General features: G+C 28.4%; 2 protein-coding genes across 2 annotated transcripts in view; one reads left to right on the forward strand and one right to left on the reverse strand.

The window, feature by feature from the left end:
• LOC107438776 (C-Maf-inducing protein) overlaps nucleotides 1-1,370 on the reverse strand; it is a 127,075-nt gene extending 125,705 nt beyond the window's left edge. Inside the window, exon 1 of the mRNA XM_043047724.3 lies at nucleotides 417-1,370. Within this exon, the coding sequence (XP_042903658.2) occupies nucleotides 417-947 (531 nt within the window). The 5' untranslated portion in view covers nucleotides 948-1,370. The remainder of the gene's footprint in view (nucleotides 1-416) is intronic.
• Nucleotides 1,371-1,428: 58 nt separating this feature from the next.
• The window catches only part of LOC107453846 (N-acetylglucosamine-1-phosphodiester alpha-N-acetylglucosaminidase), a 30,036-nt gene continuing 3,569 nt past the window's right edge, over nucleotides 1,429-27,895 (forward strand). The window contains exons 1-10 of the mRNA XM_087167665.1: nucleotides 1,429-1,759; nucleotides 2,784-3,163; nucleotides 4,510-4,603; nucleotides 5,624-5,757; nucleotides 9,672-9,780; nucleotides 11,870-11,998; nucleotides 13,212-13,462; nucleotides 19,521-19,649; nucleotides 24,571-24,687; nucleotides 25,747-25,816. Coding sequence (XP_087023791.1) covers nucleotides 1,674-1,759; nucleotides 2,784-3,163; nucleotides 4,510-4,603; nucleotides 5,624-5,757; nucleotides 9,672-9,780; nucleotides 11,870-11,998; nucleotides 13,212-13,462; nucleotides 19,521-19,649; nucleotides 24,571-24,687; nucleotides 25,747-25,816 — 1,499 coding nt within the window. The 5' untranslated portion in view covers nucleotides 1,429-1,673. The remainder of the gene's footprint in view (nucleotides 1,760-2,783; nucleotides 3,164-4,509; nucleotides 4,604-5,623; nucleotides 5,758-9,671; nucleotides 9,781-11,869; nucleotides 11,999-13,211; nucleotides 13,463-19,520; nucleotides 19,650-24,570; nucleotides 24,688-25,746; nucleotides 25,817-27,895) is intronic.

The raw sequence follows: 27,895 nt of genomic DNA on the forward strand, positions 1-27,895 counted from the left end.
AAATTTTTAGTGCTAGAAAAAAAAATACTGCCCTAACAGACAAAGCTTAGCAGATTTCGATCTACAAACAAGCCAGCAAGTCATTGCATCAATATGCAAAAATTGAAATAGAAATTTTTGAAAATTAAAAATTTTTCTAATAAAAACTTAATGCTAATTCCACTTCCATCACCCTGAAAATTAAAAAATTAGCTCTATCTTGTGAAATATCGGAAATAAAATAAACATTTTCACTTTAAAATAAATGCACATTTTTTGGGAGGGGCAATTCTTATTGCATTTGGGTTATGTAAGGTAGTATTAATATTTGGTTTAGAATCTACTAAAGATCTATTTCTAAATGTTGTCGTTCAGTAATTAAAAGTAAATTGAATTGAGATAAAAATTGTATACGAATATCGAATAAATCTACTCACCGTCTTCGAATTAATTTGAGTATGAGTTAAATATAGATGATGATTCTCCCATCTTCTTAAGAACTTGGAACTTAGAATCTTGTTTATCACAGTTCGAACATGGTTTATCCGGCACACTTGTATATCGCCTTCGTGTATTAATTTAAATTTAGGTCCCGACGGCCCGATCGGCGTGGACGACCTACCAGATATAGAAAAAAGTCCCAATATATCCGAGCAGGTCATCCCATCAGTGGAATTTGCCGAAGAATAGGAGTCCGCAGAACTTTGCCTGGAATAAGATGAAGATGCGGAAGATGAGGATGAAGATTCTCCGGACTCAAAGGGTACAGTCCTGATGTCGTTCCGGACGATAACACACCGTTTATCGGAGGAAATAAAATTGTTCCGAAATCCTGGCAAAGTTGCATTTGATTTTGGTAAGATATCCGCAGCTAGTTTTTCGGAGGTATGCCCATTTCTTTCCGATCTTTTGACCAACCATTTAAATCCGGATAAAGGTCGGCTGGACATTTCGCTGCTGTTTGCCATAATAAAACCTAAGTTTGAACACTTTGGCTTGTATTGAAATGAAAAAGAAATGTTTCTAATGAAAATCTCCAGCAAACGATCATTTTGCTAATTTGTTATTCATCACAAAAAAACGATTAGCGATTTAAATGCATTCGATAAACAAGTGGGTCCCCGAAAATCGTCCCGTTATTGATCCAAATGTAGCCGTCAAAACAAATTCAATTTTCCTCACAGCTTTTTGATTACATTCCAAATTCTATTCCCATTTCATCAATGGATAGAATTTTGCAGAAGAAATTAATAGAGGAAAGGAAAACTTTCACGCACTTCCACAATAAGAATTCTATTTAAAGCACATTTTTTTAAGAATATCGCAGGCTAAGCACAACCTTTCTCGTTCGGTACTCACCTCGTAATCGTTTTCACCATACCCTCACGAGAACTGCGTTCTCCGCGCATCGATAACCACACAGGCGGAAATGACAAAATACATACGTCACAGGAAGCGTGACTGCCTGCAAGACTAATGTTTACAATCGGATTTGTTGACTTTGTGGACTAGATGAGCAAATGGAAAATGTGACTGATAAACCGGGTGTTAATTAATATTCAACTTTAATAACGCCATTTTCATACAGCTTTTCTTGTTTTAAATGTTACTTTAAACTTAACAAATGAACTTCACGTAACATTTCTTACGTTATATTTTATTTTAATACTATTGTTTCTTTTTATGTTGAATCAATGTTGTATTTTCAATTTTCTGTTATTTTACAAATCATTTTGCTTCACAAAGTAGTATCTTATTCAACAGACGAAAATAAATATTCGTAAGTTTCTTTAATTTGTGGAATAAAAACTAATTAAACACCTCTTAATCAATGTTGATCTATATTTGTCTTAAAATTATTGTTAAATGCACTCCATATTTATTTCATCTAGTGCATGAATTGTTTCTCTTTTCATTGTATAGATACTGTTATTTAATTTTTCTTTTGTTTTACATATTAATTTACTTCTTAGAGTAACATCTAGTTCTACAGACGAAAATAAATATCCATAAGTTTCACTTATACTCCAGGGTGCGTAGCGTTTTTAAAAAGTGCTTAAAGGTGCTTATTTTCATTGGGTGTTTTTAAAAAATTCTTAATTTCCCTTTTTCAAAATGAGATTTTTCCCTTACCATGTTAATTTTCGCTATGAATTATGCAAAAAGACACAGTTCAAATTGTTCTATTCGAAATTTTCCCAATTAATTTACTTCTTAAAGTAACATCTAGTTCTATGGACGAAAATAAATATCAATAGGTTTCACTTATACTCCAGGGTGCGTAGTGTTTTTGAAAAGTACTTAAAGGTGCTTATTTTCGTATTTTAAAAGCCCTTAAAGGTGTTTTTTTCATCGGGTGTTCTTAAAAAGTGCTTAATTTTCCCTTTTTCAAAATGAGATTTTTCCCTTACTATGTTAATTTTCGCTACGATTTATGCAAAAAGACACAGTTCACATTGTTCTATTCAACGTTTTCACAATCGATTTAACCTCAATCATTTTCGGCGTATCGTCAGCCCCTAGCGTATAAAAACGCCATTCCTTTTACATGATTCTAAATTTCATTATTTTTGACAATTGTCTGAAACAATACCGAAAGGTTTTATTTTGACATGATGGTTAAAACCAGGTAAAACCATCAATTGTCAAAAACTTTCCAACCTTGCCTAATTATGATATTTTTTTAAAGTGCTTGAAAATATTTTTTGAACGCTTGAAAAGTGCTTATTTTTGGTTGAATAATTTGGCTATGCACCCTGTACTCTTATTGTTTTCTAAAAGTGTTTTTCTTTTTTTTTTTTCAGAGATGAATCTCTAACTCCATATTTGAAAAAACATGGATCACAGTTAAATCATCGAGTCATTCGAGAGTGTCATGAGCAGAAATATGGGAGTGCTCCCCACATTCTTCATTTTACTGAAACATCCCTTGACACAACTGTTCCATTTGTGAAAGTTAAAAGGTTTGTAAAAACATTAAAGAGCTCTTACAGGTCCAGGACAATAAGGGGTCATTTTATTAAAATAACAAACCCATTGGAAACTTTGTCAGTATTGGAGCCAGATCAGCCTGGTGGTTGTGCATTAAATATACGTCAAACGGTAGCAGAAACTGCAAGGAAAAACAAGTGCTTTGTTGCTATTAATGCTGGTTATTTTGATACCAAAGAAGGTAAATGCTTAGGTAAGTTAGATTTTTATATATTTGCTCATAAATTAAAAAATAAATGCACTGAAAGAAAAAACTATTGTATAATTATTTTTATTATGATTAATTTGTAAAATTATTTATTATATAACCAGTATATATGAGGATAGACCAGTTATGTGATTGATCAAATGGAAATAAGAATAAGGTTTTAGTAGCCTGGTTAAAGCAAAGCAGATTAGCTGCAATTTTCAGCTGTAGTTGTTTATATATGTCGCACTAGCGCTACACAATGGACTATTAGCGACGATCTAGGAAATATCCATAAGGACGATCCGAAGACACAACATCACTATTTTGATTCTCTTCAGAAGGGAAGGCTCTCCCACTTTGGTAGCCCAACAACTTGCATACGAAGTCAAGCAACAGCAGCCTGTAATTTTCAACTTTCCTGTCTCGTGCTGCAATTTTGAAAAAGAAAAAAAAAGTCAAAATAAAATTTACAATATGAAATATTATGGGTTCATAAATATGTAACCTTGAAAAGCAGAATGATACACGTAGTAGAACCTAAATAAATGGAATATCTTCAATCAGAATATCTTTGTTGATTGTTGGCAATTCTGAAATGTTTTGTTTATTTATTTATTTTTTGCTTGCTCAAATTATGTACTTTTTTCCTTAATTTCATATGCTATTTAATTCGGTTATGCATTAATAATTTTATGTAAGGTGCAAATTAAAATTTTATTTGTTGATCAAGACTTAGGTTTAATTAAAGAAATCATAAATCGTGTCTTTTTTTCCCTCTAAAATTTTAATGACTCAATTTGTCTCTCCGCCATTGAGCAGCCGAGCCAATCTTTCGCTTCCACAACTTTTAATGTCCAACTCCCCGTAACTTTGTAATTTTGAATCTAATCCAGAACACGAGAACTTCTGAATCAAGGGTTGGGAGAAATTTGCTTTCATGGAGGACTTTTTTCGGTGGAACTGACCCGCATTTACGTTACAAGGAGAGGAAAACCACAAAACCTCCCACTGTTAACCTGATAGCAAGGGGATTCTAACCCATGAGCCATCTTCCACAGAGGATATTTTACGTCAGTACTATGGTCATTGTAAGCCAGATGCGGAATTCTTATCAACCGGCCATGATTGGGATTTGAACCTGGTTCACCTCATTGGAACGCGAACGCTCTATCCCCTGAGCCATCACAGCTCAAAAATGACTCAATTGTGAAAAAAATATTATGCTATTAACATAAACAATTCTGCAATTTAAATGTTTGCTACTATACAATTTTGAAATTTAAAAAAGAAGCTCATCTTTGTTTTCTTATTTTTATTTTAAATGATTTCTAATATTCTTAATTTTACAGGAAATGTTGTTAGTGATGGTCGTAAGGCTCACGATTCCAATGGCATCCAGAATGCTCACTTTGGGTTAACAGATGATGGACAAATTTTTACTGGGTAAAATTTTTTTAAACTTAAAACATGCAATTTTTTGAGTATTTTTTATTCAAAGCTTCAAAAGCTTTTGTTAAAAGCTGTGTTTTTGTTTTTGAGTTAAGCATTGTTCAAGTTGCAGAAAATAAATTACAGGTATTAAATGTTTTTGTTACTCTGTTTTAAATTAAATTGTAGCATTTTTTAATAATTTGTGTTGATCATATTGCATGTAATTATATATGTAATTATGTTATGTATGTGGACTGATATTGTTTGTGTTTCACAAATGAGATGCAAAAATTTTGTTTTATGTTTTTTTTTTAACTTTTATTATCCACCATTTTACTGTCAATGTTTTAAAATGTAATCATTTTAACCTTTAAATATTAAATTATTTTGGGAAGTTTGCATGAAAATTAAGGGATGTTTTACCCTTGAATAACATCAATAAATTCAATTTTATATTTTCTCTATGGAACTGTTACAGTATTCAATATACATTTTGAATTTTTTCCTTAATTTTTAAGCATATAAACTTGAATTTATCCACACAAAAAAACTGTTTAATAGTGCTCAATTAATATTATTAAATCAGTCCTAAATTTTAATGATAAAATAATGATAAAAATTTCATCATAATTTAAATTTTGAATATAAAATTTATTATTTATTTCGCTACATTATTATTATCATCATTATTTTAATAATAGCTAATGCTCATTTTTCGTATAATACAGTAAATTAACGTTCTTTGACTACTTTTGTTGGCCAGATTCATATCAAAAATACTAACTTAAATGCTCATAAAATATATTATTGTATGTCATTTTCATTTTTATGTAATTTTCTTAAAATTTATTCTAAATTATTAAATATATGTATTTTAAACTTCTGAAGAAATTGCTTTAGTGACTTATTAAAATACTGTTTAAAACTCTACGTTTGACAACAAAAATTAACTAATAAATTTATTACTCTTTATTTCAATTTTATTCATGGTGTTGAAATTTTATAACTTTAAAATATTGTCAAAAAATTTAGATACCTGTCACAAGAGTTGTATCATTCTGGAACTTTCAAACAACTTGTTGGAGGTGTAGTTTGGATTCTCCGAAATGGAACCGGATTTGTAAATGCAAGCAAATCTTTGGAATGTGAAGATACTGAAGAGACAGGTTACCGAATTTTTGAGTTTTATACATACAGTAGACGCCGCTTAATGTGATCACATCGGGACGAACATGATTTGATAACAATAACCGATTGATTACAATAAACAAAAAAAATTAAGCTAAAAAATGATTTTTTTACATACGTATTAAAATAAAAATTATTTTAAATTAGGAGTTGTTGCTGTAAGACTCTAAAGTATTTAATAGAAATTAATGTACACTAAAGAAAAAGAATTAGTATACTTACATATTTAATGATAAACTTCAGAAAACAATACAAAATACAAAAGGTTAATTATTAACTGAAAAAGAAATCATCAATTGTCGATTGTTTAGCATTCTTTCGAAGCAAGTCATTTACGAATCGCTCATAATCATAATGTTTATGAAAGTGTTCCGCATCGGCTTTGTTTTGCACACCTAGCCGTAAGACTCGAAGTGCCTCCCTCATCTGAGCAGGCGTCGGAATTTTGTCCTCGATAGCACTTTCAGGTTCATCATCGGCATCAGAATCTTGTGACGAAGCTGGATCTTTGACACATACGGCTTCGCAAATGTCCTCATCAGTTAACGAAGTAGAAGTCTCAACCTTCTCGTCGATCTCCATCCATGCTTCAAAATCCTCAGCATTCATATCGGGCGGGGGATTGAAAACGTCTTCCATTTCTTTCATTACAGCAGCATTGTTGTCCTCTGGTTGACAAAATCCTCCATGACTAAAACAATTTCGAATTGTTTTTTCCGACACATTATTCCATGACATTGCTAACAAATGTATGGCATCCAAAACATTTGTTTTTTTGGCTAGAGCGTTCGCATTAAGATCTTCAGCGTCTTGGTCTTCCATATTTTCTAAGATCCTTGAACGCATTTCCTTTCTGTAATATGCCTTCAAGGTACGGATAATTCCCTGGTCACACGGTTGAATTAAAGAAGTGGTGTTTGGTGGTAGGAACACGATATTTATCTTTTTTAATGAAACAGTTACATCATGCGCAGTGCAGTTGTCTATGAGCAGGAGTATGTTCCGTTTTAGTCGCTTGTCCCATTTCAACAGCCATTCGTTAAAGATGGTGGTAGTCATCCACGCCGTTTTGTTGGCAAAATAATCGACGGGCAGATTTTTCACACCTTTGAAACAGCGGGGCTTCTTACTTTTTCCAATCACTAAAAGTTTTTCTTTAGTGCCGGTCATACTAGCGCAACATAGCACAGTTAGGCGTTCCTTGGAGGTTTTACACCCTTGCGTACTTTCCTTCTGAAACATGTAGGTGTGTTCAGGCAACGCACGAAAATATAGGCCAGTTTCATCTGCATTATATACATCTTCATGTGAATATACGGCAATAAGTTTAGGCCATTCTTCTTTAATCCACTGATCTGCGGCTACGTTATCGGCATCTTTTTGTTCACCATGTGTCCTTCGGAAGAGTATGTTCTGCCTCTTTTTCCAGCGGTGGAACCATCCTTCTGTGGCTACGAAGTTTCCTTTACCCAATTTTGCAGCTAAATCTTCAGCTTTTTGTCGCAAAATTGGACCATTAACACGAGCGTCCCTCTCACGAACGTTTGTGAACCAGAGTTTTAATGCAGATTCAACCTCTTTGTCTTTTCCATCTCGATTTCTTTTACAATTCAGATTTTCGTTCAAAGTGCACTTTTTTTCGATATCTTCACGATTTTTTAAAATTTTGCACAAAAGCGGCTGCGAAACTTTCAATTGAACAGCAGCATTCCTTTGGCTCATTTTTGGCAATTTATCGTAACGATTTAAAATGTCAACCTTTTCTTTCACAGTAAGATCTCTCCGTTTCCTTTCCATTATAAAAAACAAATCAGGTTGCAAACCGTATGAACTATGGTAAAGTGAAAATGTATGCTGATCTTCTACATGCGTCTTTTAAGCACTTAGATGAGGCAGTTTCACTACCCCCCCCCCAATTTTATTGTTTGACCAATAGCGACTGGCTAAGCGACCTGCCAAGGTCAAGTGGCATACCCGAAACAATGTTCTCTTTTGAAGGTCACCCCTTACCCCCTTCCCATAGTGGCTGGGACATATCATCTGTCACATTGTTTAGTTCTTCTAAAAAGGGGCTCGTGACAAACATTGACTCGTTAGTGGCAGGTCTTCTTTTCTCTTTATTTAGGATTTCCGGGAATTTGAAATCGCACAGTGCTACGGAATTTTACAATGCTTTACCGAAAATGGCAAAATACCCCCCCCCCCCTCATAATAACACGTGTTTAAAAGATAATATACGAGCCCCGTTTGCACTTTTGGTAAGTTTCAGGAAACACTTCACAAAACACAAAAAAAAATTTCCTTCTTGTTTTTATTGATTTCAGGAAAATAAAATTTACCTCTAAACTGATAACAATAAACGAACATTTGATTACAATAAACGAGGATTTTTCAATGTATTTTGATCTAAGCGATTTTGATAACATTAAACGTTTGATAACATTAACCGTGATCACATTAAGCGGCGTCTACTGTATTTGATATTAGCCTTCAAAATTTATTTTTGAAGCTGTTTCAGTCATTTATATTTACTGTTTTACTATTTAAAACTTATTTTAAACTACATTTGTTTTTTTGTTTTTTATCCTTCTGAATTAAAAATAATTCATTAATTATAAATGTTATAAATTAACAAATGCATTTTAAATTAACATGCACTTTATATTAACATACACCAAACATTTTATAGTTTGATTATTTAAAAATAATTGCTGACCTTAAGAATAAGTTTAATTTTTTTTAAAATCCTAAACTTTTATTTATACAGTAGTCTCTACTTAATGTTATCACTTTGGGACTCAACGATTTTGATATTATTAACCGATTGATAATAAGGGGCAAATCACAAAATTACATAAATGTTTCAAATTAAGGCTGAGAATAATAAGTGGAAAAAAATAAGTGGAAAAGAAAAACTCACCTTATATTTATGTTTTGTAATTTTCCTTTAAAATATAAAAATTATTCATATTCAATTATTAAAACAATATTCAATTATTATTGATAACGTTTAATTTCAGTTCATGTCCCTCTGGGTTTTATTTTGCAGTCTTATTTAATACTCCTTTTTTGTAATGATGATTCCATAATAATTTTTATCAATCATTTATTGAGGAAAATAATAAAGAAAATCTATTTACAAATAATATATATAGAGCAGAAGTTTCTGGAGACAAATTCATTACACCATTTTCAAAAGACAAGTGCGCACTTTTTTAACAATACCCAGACTTGTTTGTTAGAATTGACGCCGTAAGATGATGTAATCATAAGACCAGATGAAGATGTATTAAGATTTTAAAATATTTATTAAATTTAATGGGAATTCGGTTTCAAAGGCATTTTACTGTGTAGTATGGATTCATTTTATAAATAAAGATTACATTTCTATTTAATTAACGATAATATAAGTGCTTAGTTTATTATGTGAAAGAGATTATTTAAAGTTCCCATCTATTAGAAAGGCTGGTCTACAATTAAAATATATTTCTTTTTAGATTTAGTTTTAAGATCTTTTTAATTTTACTAGGCTATTATTTTAGATGTTAAATATATATTAAAGCTGGTTTTGTGATTGTGATACTTTTATTGTTTTATTATACTTTTTGCTTTGTTCTTATTTTAATATAAATATAAAGTAAATTTATCCTTATTCATCGACAATTTTATAAGAGAGGATTTAAAACCAGTGTAAGATGGCTTTACTCTCAAGCATTTTCACTTCAAAAATATAGTTTTATTCGGTGTACATTTGCTTACTTTTTTCACATCCTTTTTCCTTATACAAATAGCAATTCTAGCTGTTACTTATCACTTGCTACTTGATATTAGTGATATTTAAGTGATACCATGTATAATATTTTTTATATTTATAATTTTTTTAAATTTTAAGGTCCTATGGAAAATTTTGTAAGCATATTTTCTGCTAGAACGGCTGTTGGGCATGATAAAGAGGGAAATGTTGTATTTCTTCAAGTTGATGGGAAATCCAACATAGATGGGTAAGTTATGTGACCCGACATATTTTTATTTTTTAGTATACATTTATGAATTTGCTAATGGGTTGGTTCCACAGCACAGGGCTTTTGGAGCCAGCTCCAAGATGTTCCGATGATGCTGTTCGAAAACAAATTGAAAAGTTTGATTGGTTTTCATCTTGAGAAGAGGGGAGACAAAGAGAGGTCTTTCGTCTCTCCTTGTTATAAATAAATGAATTTATGAAAAATTCAAATGTTTAAAACAAAAACTTTTTATTTTTATACAAATTACAGTCGAACCTCTATTTAACAAAGTTGCTAAATCCCGATAATAAGTTCGTTATATGGAAAATTCGTTAAATAGAAAATCGCCTTTAAAAATACTTAAACAACACAAAACAGGTTATAAATTCATAAACACTAAACATAATTAAAAAAGCAATTGATACACCTTTATCTTGTAAACTAGTATCTACTATTTATTTTATAAATCTTAGCCATAAAAGAAATCACATGGAAAACAAGAATCGAGCAAAACTACACTATCATGCAACAAACATTTTCATGCTACTTACACTATTATGCTACATACATTTTCAACTAAAATCAGTTAAATTTATGCAAAAAATTTTCACTGTATTTATTTCCTGTTTAAAATTATAACTGCAAAGTAATTTTAAATAGGTAAAGTGGAAGTTGAATAGGGAAAGTGGATCTCAAAGAAAGATCCGTTAAATCGAAAATTCACTTCGCTATTTGGAAGTTATTTTGCGAAGAAATTTCCAAAATGTTCTTGGTTCCTCAAAAAAATTCGCAAAATAGAGACATTCGCAAACTGGAAGTTCGTTAAATAGAAGTCCGAATATATTTGCTAATTCTGCACCAACAATATTTTTTCTGTTTTTTTTTTTTTGTCTTTTTTTAATTAAAAATAAAAATTTATATAAAATATACATTTAATAATTGAGAATTCAATGGTGGATTTTAAATAGAAGGATCAAACCACATTCAGTAAGAATGTTCCCTAAACTTGTAAAAATCATGAATGATATTTTATTGTTCTTTAAAATTTTAACTTTTTATTGTAGTTTAATTTTCTGATAGAAATATTTAAAGTATTGATAAAAAGGATTATTATTGCATAACAAATAATGACTTCACATGAAAATTGTGAATTAAATCAATCAAAAAAATCAACTGTTGAAACAGCAAACTTCTCAAAAGTTGAAGAAATTTAGAGTCGGTTCATAAAATATACATTTAATAATTGAGAATTCAATGGTGGATTTTAAATAGAAGGATCAAACCACATTCAGTAAGAATGTTCCCTAAACTTGTAAAAATCATGAATGATATTTTATTGTTCTTTAAAATTTTAACTTTTTATTGTAGTTTAATTTTCTGATAGAAATATTTAAAGTATTGATAAAAAGGATTATTATTGCATAACAAATAATGACTTCACATGAAAATTGTGAATTAAGTCAATCAAAAAAATCAACCGTTGAAACAGCAAACTTCTCAAAAGTTGAAGAAATTTAGAGTCGGTTCATAAAATATACATTTAATAATTGAGAATTCAATGGTGGATTTTAAATAGAAGGATCAAACCACATTCAGTAAGAATGTTCCCTAAACTTGTAAAAATCATGAATGATATTTTATTGTTCTTTAAAATTTTAACTTTTTATTGTAGTTTAATTTTCTGATAGAAATATTTAAAGTATTGATAAAAAGGATTATTATTGCATAACAAATAATGACTTCACATGAAAATTGTGAATTAAGTCAATCAAAAAAATCAACCGTTGAAACAGCAAACTTCTCAAAAGTTGAAGAAATTTAGAGTCGGTTCCAAAAGCTCCATGTTGCTTAACTTATTCAGTAGTCTTTTCCATATTAAGTTTAAAATTTATATTGCATTTCGTGACATCATTGCTTGGTTCTAAACTAAATTGTTACATTCTTTTCCATATTAAGTTTAAAATTTATACTGCATTGTAATAAATATTACGTAATATATTACATACTATAAACAAATTACTTCACTTTAAGTTATGCATTTTTTTTTATCAAATTTGTTCATTAATTATTCTATATTTGTTTTTTTTAGGGTAAATTTGTATGACATGGAAGTACTTCTGAAAGAGTTTGGGGTAGTAAATGCCATAAATTTAGATGGAGGAGGATCCTCAACTCTTGTTATAAATGGTACTACAGCAAACTACCCATATGATGAATGGTATTTGTTACTATAACTCTTCTGTAAGATTTAAAATGTATTAATACTGAATTATACTAAATTAACTTTAGGTTTGTTAAAACATACTCTTTCTTGATTTAAAGTTTACAAAATCAAAATTGATGTATTTTTAAGATTCTATTATTTAAGTTTGTGTGGATGAAGTAAGAATAATTTACAATCACAAATTTAAATTTATTGATATATGTAGCATAATATGTGTGCATTAGCAATAATTAAGTTTACTCAGTAAACTACAGCCTGCGGGCCAACTGTGGCTGCTGGAAGGTTTATCCGACCCGAGGATAGAATTTGAAGTTTCCGATCCGTGATGAGTATAAACATTATACATCCATTTTCTTGTCTACTTTGTTTAAAGCTATTTTTGTATTCTTTTTTTTTCAATAAAGTACTGATAACTTTGTTACTTTCTCTATTTTTGTTCTACAAAACATAATTTGATGGAAATAACTAGCACAGACAGCTTCAATTGGTGAAATGTTGAAAGCAAAAGTTTGAGTTTTACAAATCATTATCAAAAGCTAGTTTTCCAAATCTAATATTTTATGCTCAGAAAATCAGTGCTATGTTTACTTCGTCTTATATATGTGAACAAGTGTTTTCAACTATGAACCTTAGAAAAAAATCATTTCAGAGGTTGACTAACAGACACACATATAGCCTTGTACCTTAATATAAATGCATTTCACTTGGAACCTCAATACAAGGAACTTTTAAAAATGAAATCGCAATTTCATTCATCTCATTAAATATTTAAATTAAAACTTGTATATCTTTTTTTTATTTTAGAAGTTTTTACTTAGCCCACTAAACTTTTTATTTTTTGCCCTTGACTTAAAAGTTTGCCTATCCCTGATTTAAAACTATTTATAAATTTAAAAAAAGAAAAAAAACTTTAAATATATTGGACACTGATTTTTAAATCACATTATATATGTATAAAAAATAATTCTTATATAATGTTAAGATTCTGTCACAATTTAAATTGGAGAAACAAAATAAAAACTTAACTGAAAATGTAAGAAAGGTGGCTTGTCAGAATAAACTTTATATTCCAACATTACACTATTGTATAAAAAGAAATATTATTAATGATATTCTTATTCTCTTAAACATTCTCCCTGATCATGTAAGAGTTTAATAGTAACCTTCATTTGCTTTATAAGTTTAAATTGTTTATTATTAATTTCAGTCCTAATGAATCATTTTCTTGTGACCGCAAAGTCAGTACAGTCTTGTGTGTTCACGAACCTTACTGTGATCCCATTGATTGTAATCATCATGGTACATGTACTATGGGTAAATGTGCATGTGAGGAAAACTGGTTACCACCACGCTGTGATAAACTCTTTTGTGGTGAAACTAACTGTTCGAATAATGGAATCTGTTTGAGTGAAGGTTGTCATTGCCATCCAGGATATATTGGAAAAGAATGTAATGAAAGTAGGTGCTTTTGTTCATTCAATAATTGTAATGTTTACCTATCTATATTTATTTAGCTGGTTTATGTACTGTAAATTTAATATTAACCAGGGGTCTGTTTAGAAGAAATTTGGGTCCGTTAATGAACCCTTCACAAAGTATCGTTTCATAAAAACGGACCTTTCACAAAATAATTTATCTTTTAATCGGACCTTTCACAAATTTGTTTATCTTCATTATTGCTTTTTAATCAAATAAACCCTTCCCGGGGGGGGGAGTAAAAGACGGTTCCAGACAAACTAAGTTTCCCTAAGTTTAAATTTCAAATGCAGTATTCTAAGAAAATATTTCTACTTTTACAAACTTATAGATATTAATATCATTCTAACATTATAATAATTCTTATAAGTATTAAATCATAATTTATTTTTTTTGTAAATAAATAATTGATCAATTTATATTTATTCATAAAATTATATAATAGAATATTATGTAAATAAAAATAAATTTCTGTCAATTTTTTAAGTAAAATATTATAAATTCAAGAATTGTTTAAGTTAACTTAATGCATAACACATTAAAAGTGATACATTATTAAGTTGTGTTGTTTAAAATATGTCAATTAAAATTATTAAAAGTGTGAGTGATTTTGTTTCCATTGTTTGTGCGAAATTAATATTTTGTGTTGAGCAGTATAGGCTAAATACCAAATATTTGTATGTTGCATCTCTAATTTAATAGCAGCAATTGTTAAGCAAAATCATGTATCTATTTACCAGGGTTGGGTTTTTGACGTCAAAAAGTGGTTTTTGACATGACAAGGGTATAATACTGGTTTAAACCGTCAAAAACCCGTCAAAAATGTCAAAAACTGAAGTTTGCCAAGAAAATATATAAACTTCAAAACTACCAACAGTTGCCATGCATTATATTGAAATGTAATTATACTATAGGCAATCAGCAGGTTTTAAAATATTTTTTAATTAAAATTAAGGTAAAATAACAGATTTAAAATCTCAGAAATTTATATTCAAATGCATGTGCAGAAAAATTTTGCACAAAAATTGTTTAAATATTTATATTTAAGAAAATTATTTTTTTCTTTTTGATACTTAAGAAAATTAAAAGTTTATTACTATGCATTTTTGACATTTAAGGAACATATAACTAATATTTATAAGGAACTTACAAGCTATGTTGTATAAATACAAACTTGATATAAGATACAAGTGTATAAAATTTTTTTTTTTAATGTTATACCGAATAGCTTTATTATCCAGTATGTTTATTTGAATTTAAAAGTAGTTATATTTATGAATAATGATAAATATAATTCATATTGTTTATTGTATTTATTTATAATTATTACACTTATCATTTTAAAACAATTTTTATCTCTTAATTTTTTTTTCTCCACTTGTATTAAGAATACAAATAATGCATATCTTGAAAGCAAGAAGTAATTATTCAACAGCTGAATATTTAGATATTCAACAAAACTATATTGTATTCAGCAAAATGAAATTCACAAGTATTTGGATAAACTAAATTTTCAGCATAGTAAATGAATAGGCTGAATATACTGTAAATCGACACTAACTACTCTGTGTATTTAACAGAAAGCACTTAAATTTGTATTGTCTTATGTTAAAAAGATTATTAAGAAGATTTAAAAGAATATTAAAAAGATTTTTCTTTAAAAGAAGATGTCTAATGTACAAAACTGCTAATGTTTATCTTTAAAAATGTCTAATTTTTAGTATAATCTATACTATACACTAAATTTGGTTATAAATAAATTTCTTAATAATATCACTGCAGATTTTCAAAAACACATGAAAATGAATACATAATATTACAAAAGATGTGAGTTTTCAAAAGTACAAGATTTTGGTTACTATTCAAAATATAAGTGTTTCTTCAAAATTTTAAATTTATTTTTTCTAGAACATATTTAGAAACACTATCCTTTAAAAAATATATAAATTTTATGTATTAATTAAATTTCACATATGAATATAGGTTTTTGACATTTTCGACATTTTTGACAGTGAGGTTTTTGACGTGACGGTTTAAACCATGGTTTAAACTGTCAAAAACTGTCACATGTCAAAAACCTGCCAACCCTGCTATTTACAATTTAAAAACTTCTTGAAAAGATTTTTAGCAATTTTTGCAATAACAGGACTCTATTTGCACAAATTCACAAAAGCAGGACCCTGGTTGAAAGAATGTAACTTAACGTTTATTTTATATTCACATATTATGAATAGTTTTTTCACATTTTTACAAAAACAGGACCTTTCACCAAGGCCGGATTTACGTATAAGCTAAATAAGCTGTAGCTTAGGGCCCCGAGATGACAAGGGCCCCCAGATCCTACTTTCCCTCCTCTTTTTTTAAAGTTTTATTCGGAGCTGGGGCCTTAGAAGCACAAAATGCATTTTTTTTCTTTTTTGCATTGTCGAACATAATAAATATAAATAAATGACTGAATAAAACAAAAAGCTTCGTTGTCATTAGTAGGGAACATATCATCTTTCAAGCAATTGGAGTATTAATAAATTATTTATAAATAAAAAAAATTTCAGTTTAAAAGGTAAAAAAGTTTTTTTTTTTTTTTGCCCCATCATTCGATCATCAGACTATTTAATATAAGTTTCTAAGGATCAGAATTCCCTTTTATTTTACGTTAAAATTGTACAAATGATATATTTAATGCTTTCATGTGATATGCAGCAGTTTTAAATAGTACTTTAAAATATCTAAAAAAGGACCGAAATTGTCAGTTCAAAAAAAAAAATTAACTAATACTTTTGAATAAGAATTTAAATAACTACACACGTTTGTTTTGCTATCTCATTCTATATAGCATTATTTAGAGTAGACAGTTGCGTGTGGGTGTGATGATGACGTAATAAAAGAGGCATACAAAAAAAGCAAATTTCACTTCAGTTAAAATCCTCAATATTACATATTTAAACTCCTCGAAAATGTAGTAAAAGAGGTATACAAATTAACTGTCGCAAACCAATTAATATTAATTAAGAACGAAACAAAGATGATATCGAAATATGCTGAATCACTAATGAGACCGGGATGAAAGACATCGAAACCTATTTGATTGAATAGTATAACTAGAAGGTGTTTCTAAAATTCTGAAATCTATCAGGCTTTAATTTTTTTTTCTGTCACAAACTTCATCAGTAATTAAAAATAATAAATTCGTTAGATTTCAATATTGGTTCAGTTTTTTCGTTGATTAAATGTTAAACATTAAGTGATATTTGTCTTTTAAAACATTTTATTCAATAATAAGATCATTATTCTACAATTGTAATTATCTAAAACTATTTGCTAATTGATATAAAGCTTTAGTGTGTTCCATTGATATGTTAAATGCTCATTTTGGCTGGATGCCTGGGACTGTTGCTTTTTCACATCCTAGCCATTATACACCATCAAGAGCAGAGCTGATACTTTAAACTCGTATGACATTTATTCTCTCTGATATTTAATAGACCCTTTAATAAATCCTTAAAAATATAAGCCAAAAATTTACATAAATAATGACAATTTTTTTCTTGCACTAGAATTTAACAAATGTACTTAAAATAATTAAAAAGAAAGCAAAAATAATGACGAAATATTTTCAATATAAACATCAATTAAATAATATCAGCTTACGAAATGTTCTTTTTATTTTTACAAACAGTATTAATATAACGGCCCTCACCTGCTCCAGGGACTGCTGGATTGGGTTCAAAATGACAAGGCTACGGAGTTGAATATTAGTAGTCGTAAACTAGAAATTGGGTCGGCTGTGCAATGACTGTTATAAAATAAACTAATAAATTTGGCCGGGATAGCCTGGTTGATAGAGCAATGGACTCGTGTTCATGAGAATGGGAGTTTGAATCCAGCCGGCAGAAGAATACCCATGTATAAAATGGTGACTGGTGCATGTTAAATCTGTCGGGGTCGCAAAGTCCTCCAAGTTTTCATAACAAATAAATACCTCTGGGTACTAATCTAGTAGTTCCCTTGTCTTCTGGATTGGGTTCAAAATCACAAGGCTACAAAGTTGAATATCAGCAGTCGTAAACTCGAAATTAGGTCGGCTGTGCAATGACTGTTATAAAATAAACTAATAAATTTGGCCGGGATAGCCTGGTTGATAGGGCGTAAACTCAAAATTGATTTGGTTGTTCAACAGCAGTTTTAAAAAAAGTAAAACTAATAATTAAATTGTATTTTCTTGTTTTCTTTCTAACTCTTTGCATATTTTCTACGCACATTCAAAATTTCATGTTTCTAAGTCTTATAGATTTTGTAACGTAAAGAAAAAGCAATTGAGAAAAAAATTCGCAAAAAATCCTTAAAAATTGAAAATAAAATATATTCAAAATGAATCTAAAAAAAAAAAAACCTCTGTTAAATATATAGTGGCCCAGCACGCGAAATTTTTACTCTGTGTTTAAAATGTGTTTCTTTTGTAACTTTTTCCCCTCGTTCAAAAAATATGTGCAATAAAAAAAAGGTTCTACATAATAGTCTAATCACAATTTATATATTTAACAGTAAAGTAATATTATCAAATTTTTTAATAATATAATGTTAATACTCAATAATAAAAAATAGTGACAGTTTACTTTATGTGTATAGAAATGGAATTGAACTTATAAGGGCCCCATCATTTTCAGTAGCTTAGGGCCCCACCAAGCTTAAATCCGGCCCTGCCTTTCACAAAATGTCTGGACAGACCCCTGTTAACTGTTTAGCTTCATCTGACTATTCATTATGTGAGAGATAGATGAATAATGTAGGCAAAATATTTTAAAAAGATGAATACAGTATTTGTTGTTTAATGTATCAGATCATTACCTGGAGGTTTTGACTCAAATAAATGTCTGAGTCTATTTGATATTTATTTCCTAAAAAAAGTTTATTTACTCAGGCTACTAATTTGAAATTATTGTTTATTGTATTATTAGATAATATTATTTTCTGTTGTATAGGTATATATAGCTTTGATATACATAGATTTTGTGCTGTTTTTATTTATTGTTTTTTGTAATACTCATTTAAAGTAAAACATTTTAATTAGTTTTTGAGTTTTTTTTAATTTGGCTGCTAATTTTTAAGAAAATAATAATAGTAATGATTTTTATATTATTACATAATACTGTAGTTACAAATAGCTTGCAACTTCTTTTTTTTAAATTATTATGTTTTTTTTTACTTTTTGTAATAACATGTTACAGTTAGAGATGTGCCATTGGGATGTGTGATTTGAAATTCAGTTGGAAGAGCTGACAAGATAACTCATTTATTAAAACATAAAGAATGCCACAATGAAAACATATTACAACCCGCGTAAATTTAGTATATCAAATTAAAGCATTTTTTTTTTCTATCTTATTGAAAAATAACAGTTTCATGTTCACCAAAATAAAAACGGCTTCAATGCTAACTCAGTGAGTACTTATGTGCTCTTTGAATGCTTGGTTCTTGACACTAGCTATCGGTAATCGGAAGTGCAACACAGAAATATAGTTACTAGAAGTTAGTATTGTCACAATTTGAATTACTACTTAATTCTATACAGGTATGAAATATAAACAAAATTATGCATAACTTTTTCTATCAAATAAAAATAAAAAACTTATATAAAAAATGTCAAAAAATGATAAATTGGAATCATTGCTTTGATGAACAATGACTACTTGGAATCATTGTTCTACTAGTGTTTGGTTAAATTTTAAACTAGCCATCATTGTCTTTTTAAAAATAGCTTGGTATAAGATAGAGGTCTTTGCTTTTGCTATGTTTTATTTCTTCTTTCTAACAATACTTCTATTTTTATTCATTACAATATTTCTATCAAACATAACTTCTATTTTTATTTATCAATTTTAGAATTGTTTACCGAGTAGGAAAAAAAATTATTTATTTGCTGCCGACTACAAAATTCCATAGTAGCAAAATCAAAAATCATAATTTTATAGTTAAATTTTAAATTTCAGTGATTTTAATATCTTTTTCATGTTTTACTGTGTGATTTTTAACCAAATTTTAGCGTGTCCTGAAGGATGGTTTGGTAGCATGTGCAAATCCCGCTGCAAGTGTACAAACTCTGTAGGCTGTGATCCTGTTTCAGGCACCTGTGTTTGTCAAAAGGGATTTACTGGAGAAATGTGTCAGCAAAGTTAGTAATCAAAATAGTAATATATTTACATATTTTCTCATCTCTTGTATACAGTTTCCAATGTATTTGTATGTTATATAAAAGTATACAAGCAGTGTATATTATTTCATTCTATACTTTCATCCTTAATAAATTACCATTTTGAAGAAATTTATTTTCAAAAGTTAGCTTTTACCAATATAATAACAGGGTGTGTAGCGTTTTTAAAAGGTGCTGATTTTCGTTTTTTAAAGGCCCTTAAAGGTGCTTTTTTCATTGGGTCTTTTTAAGAAGTGCTTAACCTTTTCGGGGGGCTGTGACAGCAGTTGTCACATCTGATCTTGGGATCCTGTGGTGGGCATGTGACACTTTCAGCGAAAGAATAGGGGAAAAAATCTCCTCCTCAGTTAAGAGACAGGATCAAGTTACAGTGGGATTTGTTTTATTGTTTTAGTCACTACGAGAGGTCTCACCTTTTTAAGTTAAGGGGAGAAAAGTTTTTTTTACATTTCCCACCTACCTTCAAACATCTATTCCAAGTTCGGGTACATTTTTGTTTGTCTGTCGTTTTCTTAGGTCTTTTTTAGTCAGTTTCATTATTGCTATTTTTTTGTACAAATTTTTTCGTTCTAGTTGTGAGTTATATTTTGAATAAATTAATTTCTTTATTACAAATATAATTTAACGAATATTTTCAATTGTATGTAAAAGATATGGAATAATCAGAATCGAAAAGCGCTCTTTTAAGTAAATTAAATCAAATTTAAATGAAATATCAAAGCAATATATTTTACATAAACTCAAATAAATAGTTTTTTTTTTTAGGTTATGTTTTAAATTCGTGTTATTAATATAGTTATTGGAATTTTGAAATTTTGCTTATAATTCCTGCAGTTAAAAAAAATTTTCTTACATGATTTTAAATAAATATCTGCATTTCCGAAGAAAAATATATATACTTAATACTACGTAAGAGTATTTACACTTTTGGATACATAAATATTTTAAATGTCACATTTATAAATATATAATTTATAATTACTAATGTATTTTCTATGTTTGAGAAATTGAAATCATAAACGCTATTTTTAACTTTCTTAAGAAAACCATTTTCCTTTTGTGGCAATTTTCATTTTTATTTCCTTCTTTCTACACACAGTATAACTTTCAGTTATAGTTCCTAGAAATTCTTTTAATATCTCAGTTTTGTATCTTTTTATAAGATTGAAGCTAAATTTTTGAACAATAAAATTCTACAAATCTCTTACATGAGTAAGTTGAAGTCAATTGTGAATGACTATGTTTTTCAAAAAAAATGTAAAAATGCTAGGGAAAAAAATTATATATGCTATGCAGTTTCTATAAAGTGCTTACTTTTCATGATATTTGCAGCAAAATAAAAGAAATGAGCCCGATTGTTATATGTTAATCATTTGCAACTGAAGCACATTAACTGAAATATTTATGAGTTTTCGCATTTTTGGAACTATTTTAAAAAGACATAAAGGAAGTTGAAGAAAAATTTTGTTTGAAATTTAGAACGCATATTAGATTCTAACTAAGAGTTAAAGGGATAAATGTGCTAAGAATCGTGTTTTAAATTTAGAGTTCGGTAAACGCATAAGATATTTCTTAAAGGAATGATATAAACTATTATAAACTATTTTGAAAATTAATTCAAAAAATTTTTTATGTTTATTTTTAAATAATTAACAAAGTTATTATAGTTTATAATTTTTTAAGAAATCTTAAAAATTTATAAAATAAGAAGAATTTATTTGATAACATAATTTTCAATCGAAATGATCTTACTTTCTTAACAAGAGAGGATCTTTCAAATTAGCCGGGAGTTAGGGCAAAATTATCCTCATTTACCTTGCTATCTTATTTCATTATTATTATCAATAATAATAATAACAATAATAAATAAATCATTCTGCTGAATAAAGAGAAAAAATATTTATCATTTATTGAAATGACCGGTATTTTTCATAAGTCGATAGCTCAAAAAGATGAAAATAAAATAATTCAGTCAAAGAGTTAATACCAAATTAAATTTCCTATATTTTCTTTTCCATTGGCTATGACTTAAATCCATTCACTAATAACTCAGACTGAAGAGACCTGTCTACAAAAATATGACATTACAATTATTTATGTTCTTTCCTAAGATTTAGTATCTTTCGATAAGATATTAAATTTTCAGCAATGTTACAAATATTTATAAATTAAAATATTGATATTTATACTGTATAATATAGATATTTATAATTAAATGAATTAAGACCACGAAAAAAAACTCTTCATGCATATAAAAATTGATTCAAAGAAAAGTCGATTTTACTCGCGAACAAAAGGGTTTTTCCGCATTATGACCCGATTTCACGGCATGATAACTCTCAGGAAGAACTGATTTCACACTTAAAACATATATATCCCCATACATATATAAATCCCCAAAATGCAAGACAGGAAGATCTGTCCATTATTTACTTGAAAAATGGATATGGACCAAGCTTTTCCCTTTGGTCCTCAAAATTTCCGACGTTTTTTAACTCAATAAAAGAGTGTTTATTATCACTGTGCACCTCATTAGTTTGTTTATTTTTTGCGGAAACATGTAAATAAACCAATCGTTTTAATATGGCATCAAAGAGCTTATAAAAAAATAGATATAACTTTAATAACTGATTTAAATAACGCCAGCGATACCAAACTGAAATTTTCAAAAACTGAGTTACCCGTTGAAACAATATTCCAAAGAACAAAGTTTTTTTTAACTATTCTTCAAATGTGTTATAATACTTCTACATTTTAAACAGTAAAGTGTTTAAATGTTTCAAAATACGTTGAAAGTATTAATGTAAAGCAATGACACACTACAATTACACTAATTTTAAAGTAAATATATGATGAAAAATATTTGATAGAACGAAAAAAAAACTTTTTGAACAACCTTTAATAGTAATCAAACGTGAGAAAGATAAAAGATTCAATAAAATTATTTTCATGATGGAGATTTTAATTGTTAATATAGTTTAAAATAGGTATTGACATTGTAATTTATAATTTTCTTTTTTATTTGTCCTATATATATATATATATATATATATATATATATATATATATATATATATATATATATATATATATTGATAGTGTGTGTGCATGCATAATACTTTTGTAGTCAGCTTAATGAATAGTTTTTCGGAACTATGGTTAGGATTATGTGTTGTTTATAGAATTTAAAACAATAAAATGAGGAAATTGTGACACACCGTAATAATTCTGAATGTTTGTAAAACACTATAAATAGTCGACATGTGACATTCGGAATGTAGTTCTTTACCCTGAATCCTATAAAACCACCAAAGAAGTTTTCCCGCGCTTTTTCAGTTGTCAACAAAAAACTGGAATCCACCCCCAGTGGTATTTCTATTATCCCGAACTGCGGTGGTGTAAAAGATAGCAAATGGCGTTTAGAATAACAGAGGGAGAATAAAACTCTCGGGGATGTTTAACACTCATCACTTGACTTGTTTTAGGGATTAGCGGTTCCCTTTCTTGAATTCATCCCCCAGTCTCAAAAAGAGCCCACCAGAGGATCTCGATTTGCTATTTTTCCGCCCACGTGAAAAGGTTAATTTTCCCTTTTTCAAAATGAGATTTTTCCTTTAACATGTTGATTTTCGCTACAAATTATGCAAAAAGACACAATTCACATTGTTCTATTCAACGTTTTCACAATTAATTCAATCCCAATCTACTTCAGCCTATTGTCAGTCCGTAGCGTATGAAAACGCCATTCGTTTTACGTTATTCAAAATTTCATGATTTTTGACAATTGTCAAAAACAATGCCAAAAGGGGTTTTTTTGACATGACGGTTAAAACAAGATAAAACCTTGTCAATTGTCAAAAACTTTCCAACCCTGTCTAATTATGATATTTTTTTAAAGTGCTTAAAAATATTTTTTAAGTGCTTGAAAAGTGCTTAAAAGGTGCTTATTTTTTGTTGAATAATTTGGCTACGCACCCTGAATAAAAGAAAAGAAAAATTATGTTTTATGGAATAAAAAGAGCTTTAAATTTATGCTTTTATATATATTATATCTATTTTTAATTTTTTGATGATGCGTTAATTTTTTTTGTTTTTTTGTTGTTGTTAAAATAGAATAATATAATGTTGGTTGTGGTAGAACATATCCCCGTTGTTTAGATTAGCTGTAAACCAGATCCTTGAAACTCTACAAAGGCTCTGTTAGTATTATAAAACTTCATAGAAATCGTCAATCAAAGATAGAGCGCAAAAGCTGCTGACAGTCCGACACTTAGCTTCATGGAAGAAGCAAGCACTTTTATGACAGTGTTCACTTGCCGTGCCACAGGAGCTACATCTGCAAATGTGGTATTTTATGAAAGTCTCTGATCCCTCCTGCCCTCTTGCTTATCTGGGTTACCATTTATTCGCAGCTCACCCATATAGCTCTTGGTCATTCATTTTAGACTGACTATGTCACTGCCACAGTAGTTGAAGCTTGCTTTAGAATGTTAAATATTATTTTTGGTTTTTTACATACTAATACTTACATTTTCATTGTTATGTATTAATTTTTTATTTTCAACTAATTTTTGTATTAAAGCTATACTATTCCAACTGTAACGTTTTTAAAATATCCACTCATGTTTATTTAAATGCCTGGAAATTACTCACGTTTGATAAAAAAAAAAATTAAAAAAAAGACAAGTTCATTAAGCGTCAAAGTTAGTGTGTTTTAAATAAATGTATCATGAAGTAAATATTTTGGGATCTAATTATTTAATTGGCAATTTATCCTAAAGATGTTCATTAAAAAAATTTATAGCACTTATGAGGCTTTTCAAAACTGTTTCCTTTTATTATTAAAAATCTTTTTATGAAGTAATATTTTTCATTTTTTCAGCTTGTCCTCCAGGATTCTTTGGTATCAATTGCCAATTTAAATGTCAGTGCAATAATACATGCTGTGATCCCACAAGCGGATCTTGTAGTGTTCCTTACAATTCCAGTATTTACGGCTGTAAGTTTATATTATTTCTTATTTGAGCATTTTTTTATGATTCATATTTGTTTTTAGGTATGACATCTAATATAACTATTAAAGAATAGATTACAGATAACTTCATTCTTCAATTTTTTTGAATGAAAGATTTCATAAATTTATTAATTGATACTGTATTTAAACTGCTTATTTTTTCATCTCAGTATGAAATAGTTGAATTCCATGCCAATTGAAACCAGTAGTAGAATTCCAAGCGTAACAGAGGGGAAATCACAAGGGTATTTTATTATAAAAAATTTAGTAAATATGTGTGAAAACAAAAAATTTTGCAATAATATGCTACTTTAAGGTGCAATGTTTAATTAAATGGCATGATATTTCCCTGTAACTATTTGTCAAATTTGAAAATTGTCCCCTCTGTTACATTGCATTTTTTGAATTTAATAAAAATGTGTAAGCAATTTAAAATGTTTTATAGTAATTTTTTTTATCTTGAAATGTGATAATTAAAAAAAAAATTACAAATAATGTTTAGGATGTTCCAAATCACCGAATATAGCGGAAAGGTGCATGTCAAAAATGTGAGATTTTCTTTGTCTCCTCTGTTATGGACGCTTTTAATTACCTGGCATTTAAATTATGAGGCTCTTTTATTATTTTATGCCATTAAATTAAACATTGCACCTTAAAGTAGCATATTATTGCACAATTTTTTGTTTTCGCATATATTTAATACATTTTTTAGGATAAAATACCTGTGGGATTTCCCCTCTGTTATGCTTGGAATTCTAAAATAATATTCTAGCAATTAAAATGTAAACGTTAAAAATGAAAAGTATATTTGCGTCTACTTTAATTTACTTACTTTGAAAGACTAATCTAAAGAGTTATATTATCTTACATGAATTTTCTGACATTTTTTAATGATAAAGATTATTTATTTTAAGTAGCAGCTAAATTGTGAGCAAAAATTGAGAAAATGATCTAATAAATTATCAGACATTTATTAAGCACTGTGTTTATATAAAATTAAACTGCGTGTACTGTTATTTATATTTGCATCTTTTGTTTTTATAGATTCAAAATGTATAGCGCAACTTATTGTTGATGATCAGCATTTAATTAAGGATAATCCTAGTGAAAGATGGTAAATGTTCTAGTATTTATTAAAATTTTTAGTAAATGACAATTTATCTTTTTTTTTTTTCATTAGTACACTAAACTTTGTTATGCTTATTGGTGAGAAAAGTTCTCATCATGTATAATACTTGTTATAAAATTTCTCTATTGCAATGACTACCACTAATAATATCAGTCACTTTTCAAAGTCAAATCTGCAAAATCAGATTCAATATCAAAACCATTTTTTAATAATAGTCGTTATTGCAATTTTATAATATCGAACTTTTGGTAAGCATATTTTTCGAAAATAGAAAAACAATTTTCAAGTTTTGAAAGATTTGTAACATATTGATAACTAATTCCAGTTTTCAACCCAGAAACAACACTACAAATGTGAATTACGCTTCTTGGTTAAAATGGAGTGGTTGAGTCATAAATTTAATGCCAAGGATCCACTCACATATTAGGGCAATTTCACGGAAGTGTCAACTTTTAAGTGAAATTTTTTTTTTATGAATTGCATATTTTAATTTTAAAAATATGTTTAAAAATAGCCAAAGTCTACATATTGCCGCTTCATTTTTGATAATTTTAAATTTTTTGAATCTGGCAGTATTCTAAAGTAATCACATGGTTGACAAGGGAATTGTTCACATTTGTGCTCAAATTGTTTTCTTGAAAAATACTTATAAAATAAACGAAATGTATCTTTCTTTTGCAATATTTTGATAAAAATATGCATATAGAACAAAATTTAAAAATTTTAAGTTTAATATAAAAAATAAAAGTAACTTCTTTTACGTCATTCCGTCACATGTCTTAAGGCTACAGTGGACCTTTATATTGCCAAAAATTGATAAAAATTTCGGGGTTTTTTTCCGACATATTTAGACACTTGTTTCATTGCTTTTATCAACTGAATTTTTTTTTTTTTAAATTTCGTCATTTTTTGAGAAGTTATAGGGTAGTTTCGTTTTCACATTATGAAGCAACGCCCCTTTTCTTACACAAAAAGCTGTTTTTCTCAAAATTGAAATTTTGTTATGTTTCACGTATTCAAAATATTCCAGTCGACTTTGTTTTCATCCTATTGAGATGAAATTTTTTTCTAGTTATTTATATGTATATTAGATTAAGTTTATGCATTTGTTTCTGTTTTATAACAAGTAATAAAAGAGTTATCGGGTTTCATGTACCTAACGACCTTTATTTTGAAACAAAAATCTACATAAAATTTGTTTTTTGGTCATAAATTTAAAATAAATTCAGGAAAATTCCTATATAATGCATAAAGCTTTTAACATTTATCTCTAAAAAAAGAATATTAAAAAAAAAAAATTTAATTTAAGCCGCTGGGAGCATTTTAAAATTGATGAAATTTTTTTTAAAAAATTTTAAATTTCTCAAAAATGGTCCAAATATTTTTTACAAAAATTTTTGCAAGGGCATATCTTGATAGAATACATAAGTTATAAAAAAAGTTTTAGTGCAGCATAAAAACTAAAAAAAATTTTTTTGAACGTCCACTGTAGCCTTAATAATGCATAAATTTCCTGAGAACGAAGATAAAATGTGACATTGGCAAGTTAGATATAAAACCTCTTCAGAGACAACCTAATTTTCAAACTATTGAAATTTTTACTAATTCTTACATAAATATTAATCCTGTTTATCTGTTACATTCTGTTTATCATTTACATATTAATAAAACATTTTTTAAATGAAGGCTTTCTTCTACTAAACTTTTTGTCATTCCGTCACAGCAAATAGATGTTAATAACTGCTAGCCAACCTGAGGTAAATTTTCCAAATTCACATTTTACTTTGCTTACACATTATACTAAAAGTATAAAATAGTTTAGAAAAATAATAGCTGCAAAATTCGCAGAAACTACCAGTTCTAAGCGGCATGCCAAAAGCTTGGTTGTCAAAATGTCATTCCGTCACACAAATAAAAAGTTCGTAAAATTAAAAGTAAAAAGGATAGAAAATCCTGTTTTTTTAGTTTATGAAGCGCATTATGCCAATAATAATGATATGCATGAGAAAAAAAATATTTTATTTGAAATTAGATACATAGAAACTTCAATTAATTGTTATTTTG

Source organism: Parasteatoda tepidariorum, chromosome 1 (assembly GCF_982258835.1).
Source record: "Parasteatoda tepidariorum strain Cologne lab strain chromosome 1, Ptep-v5.0, whole genome shotgun sequence".
NCBI lineage: Eukaryota > Metazoa > Arthropoda > Arachnida > Araneae > Theridiidae > Parasteatoda > Parasteatoda tepidariorum.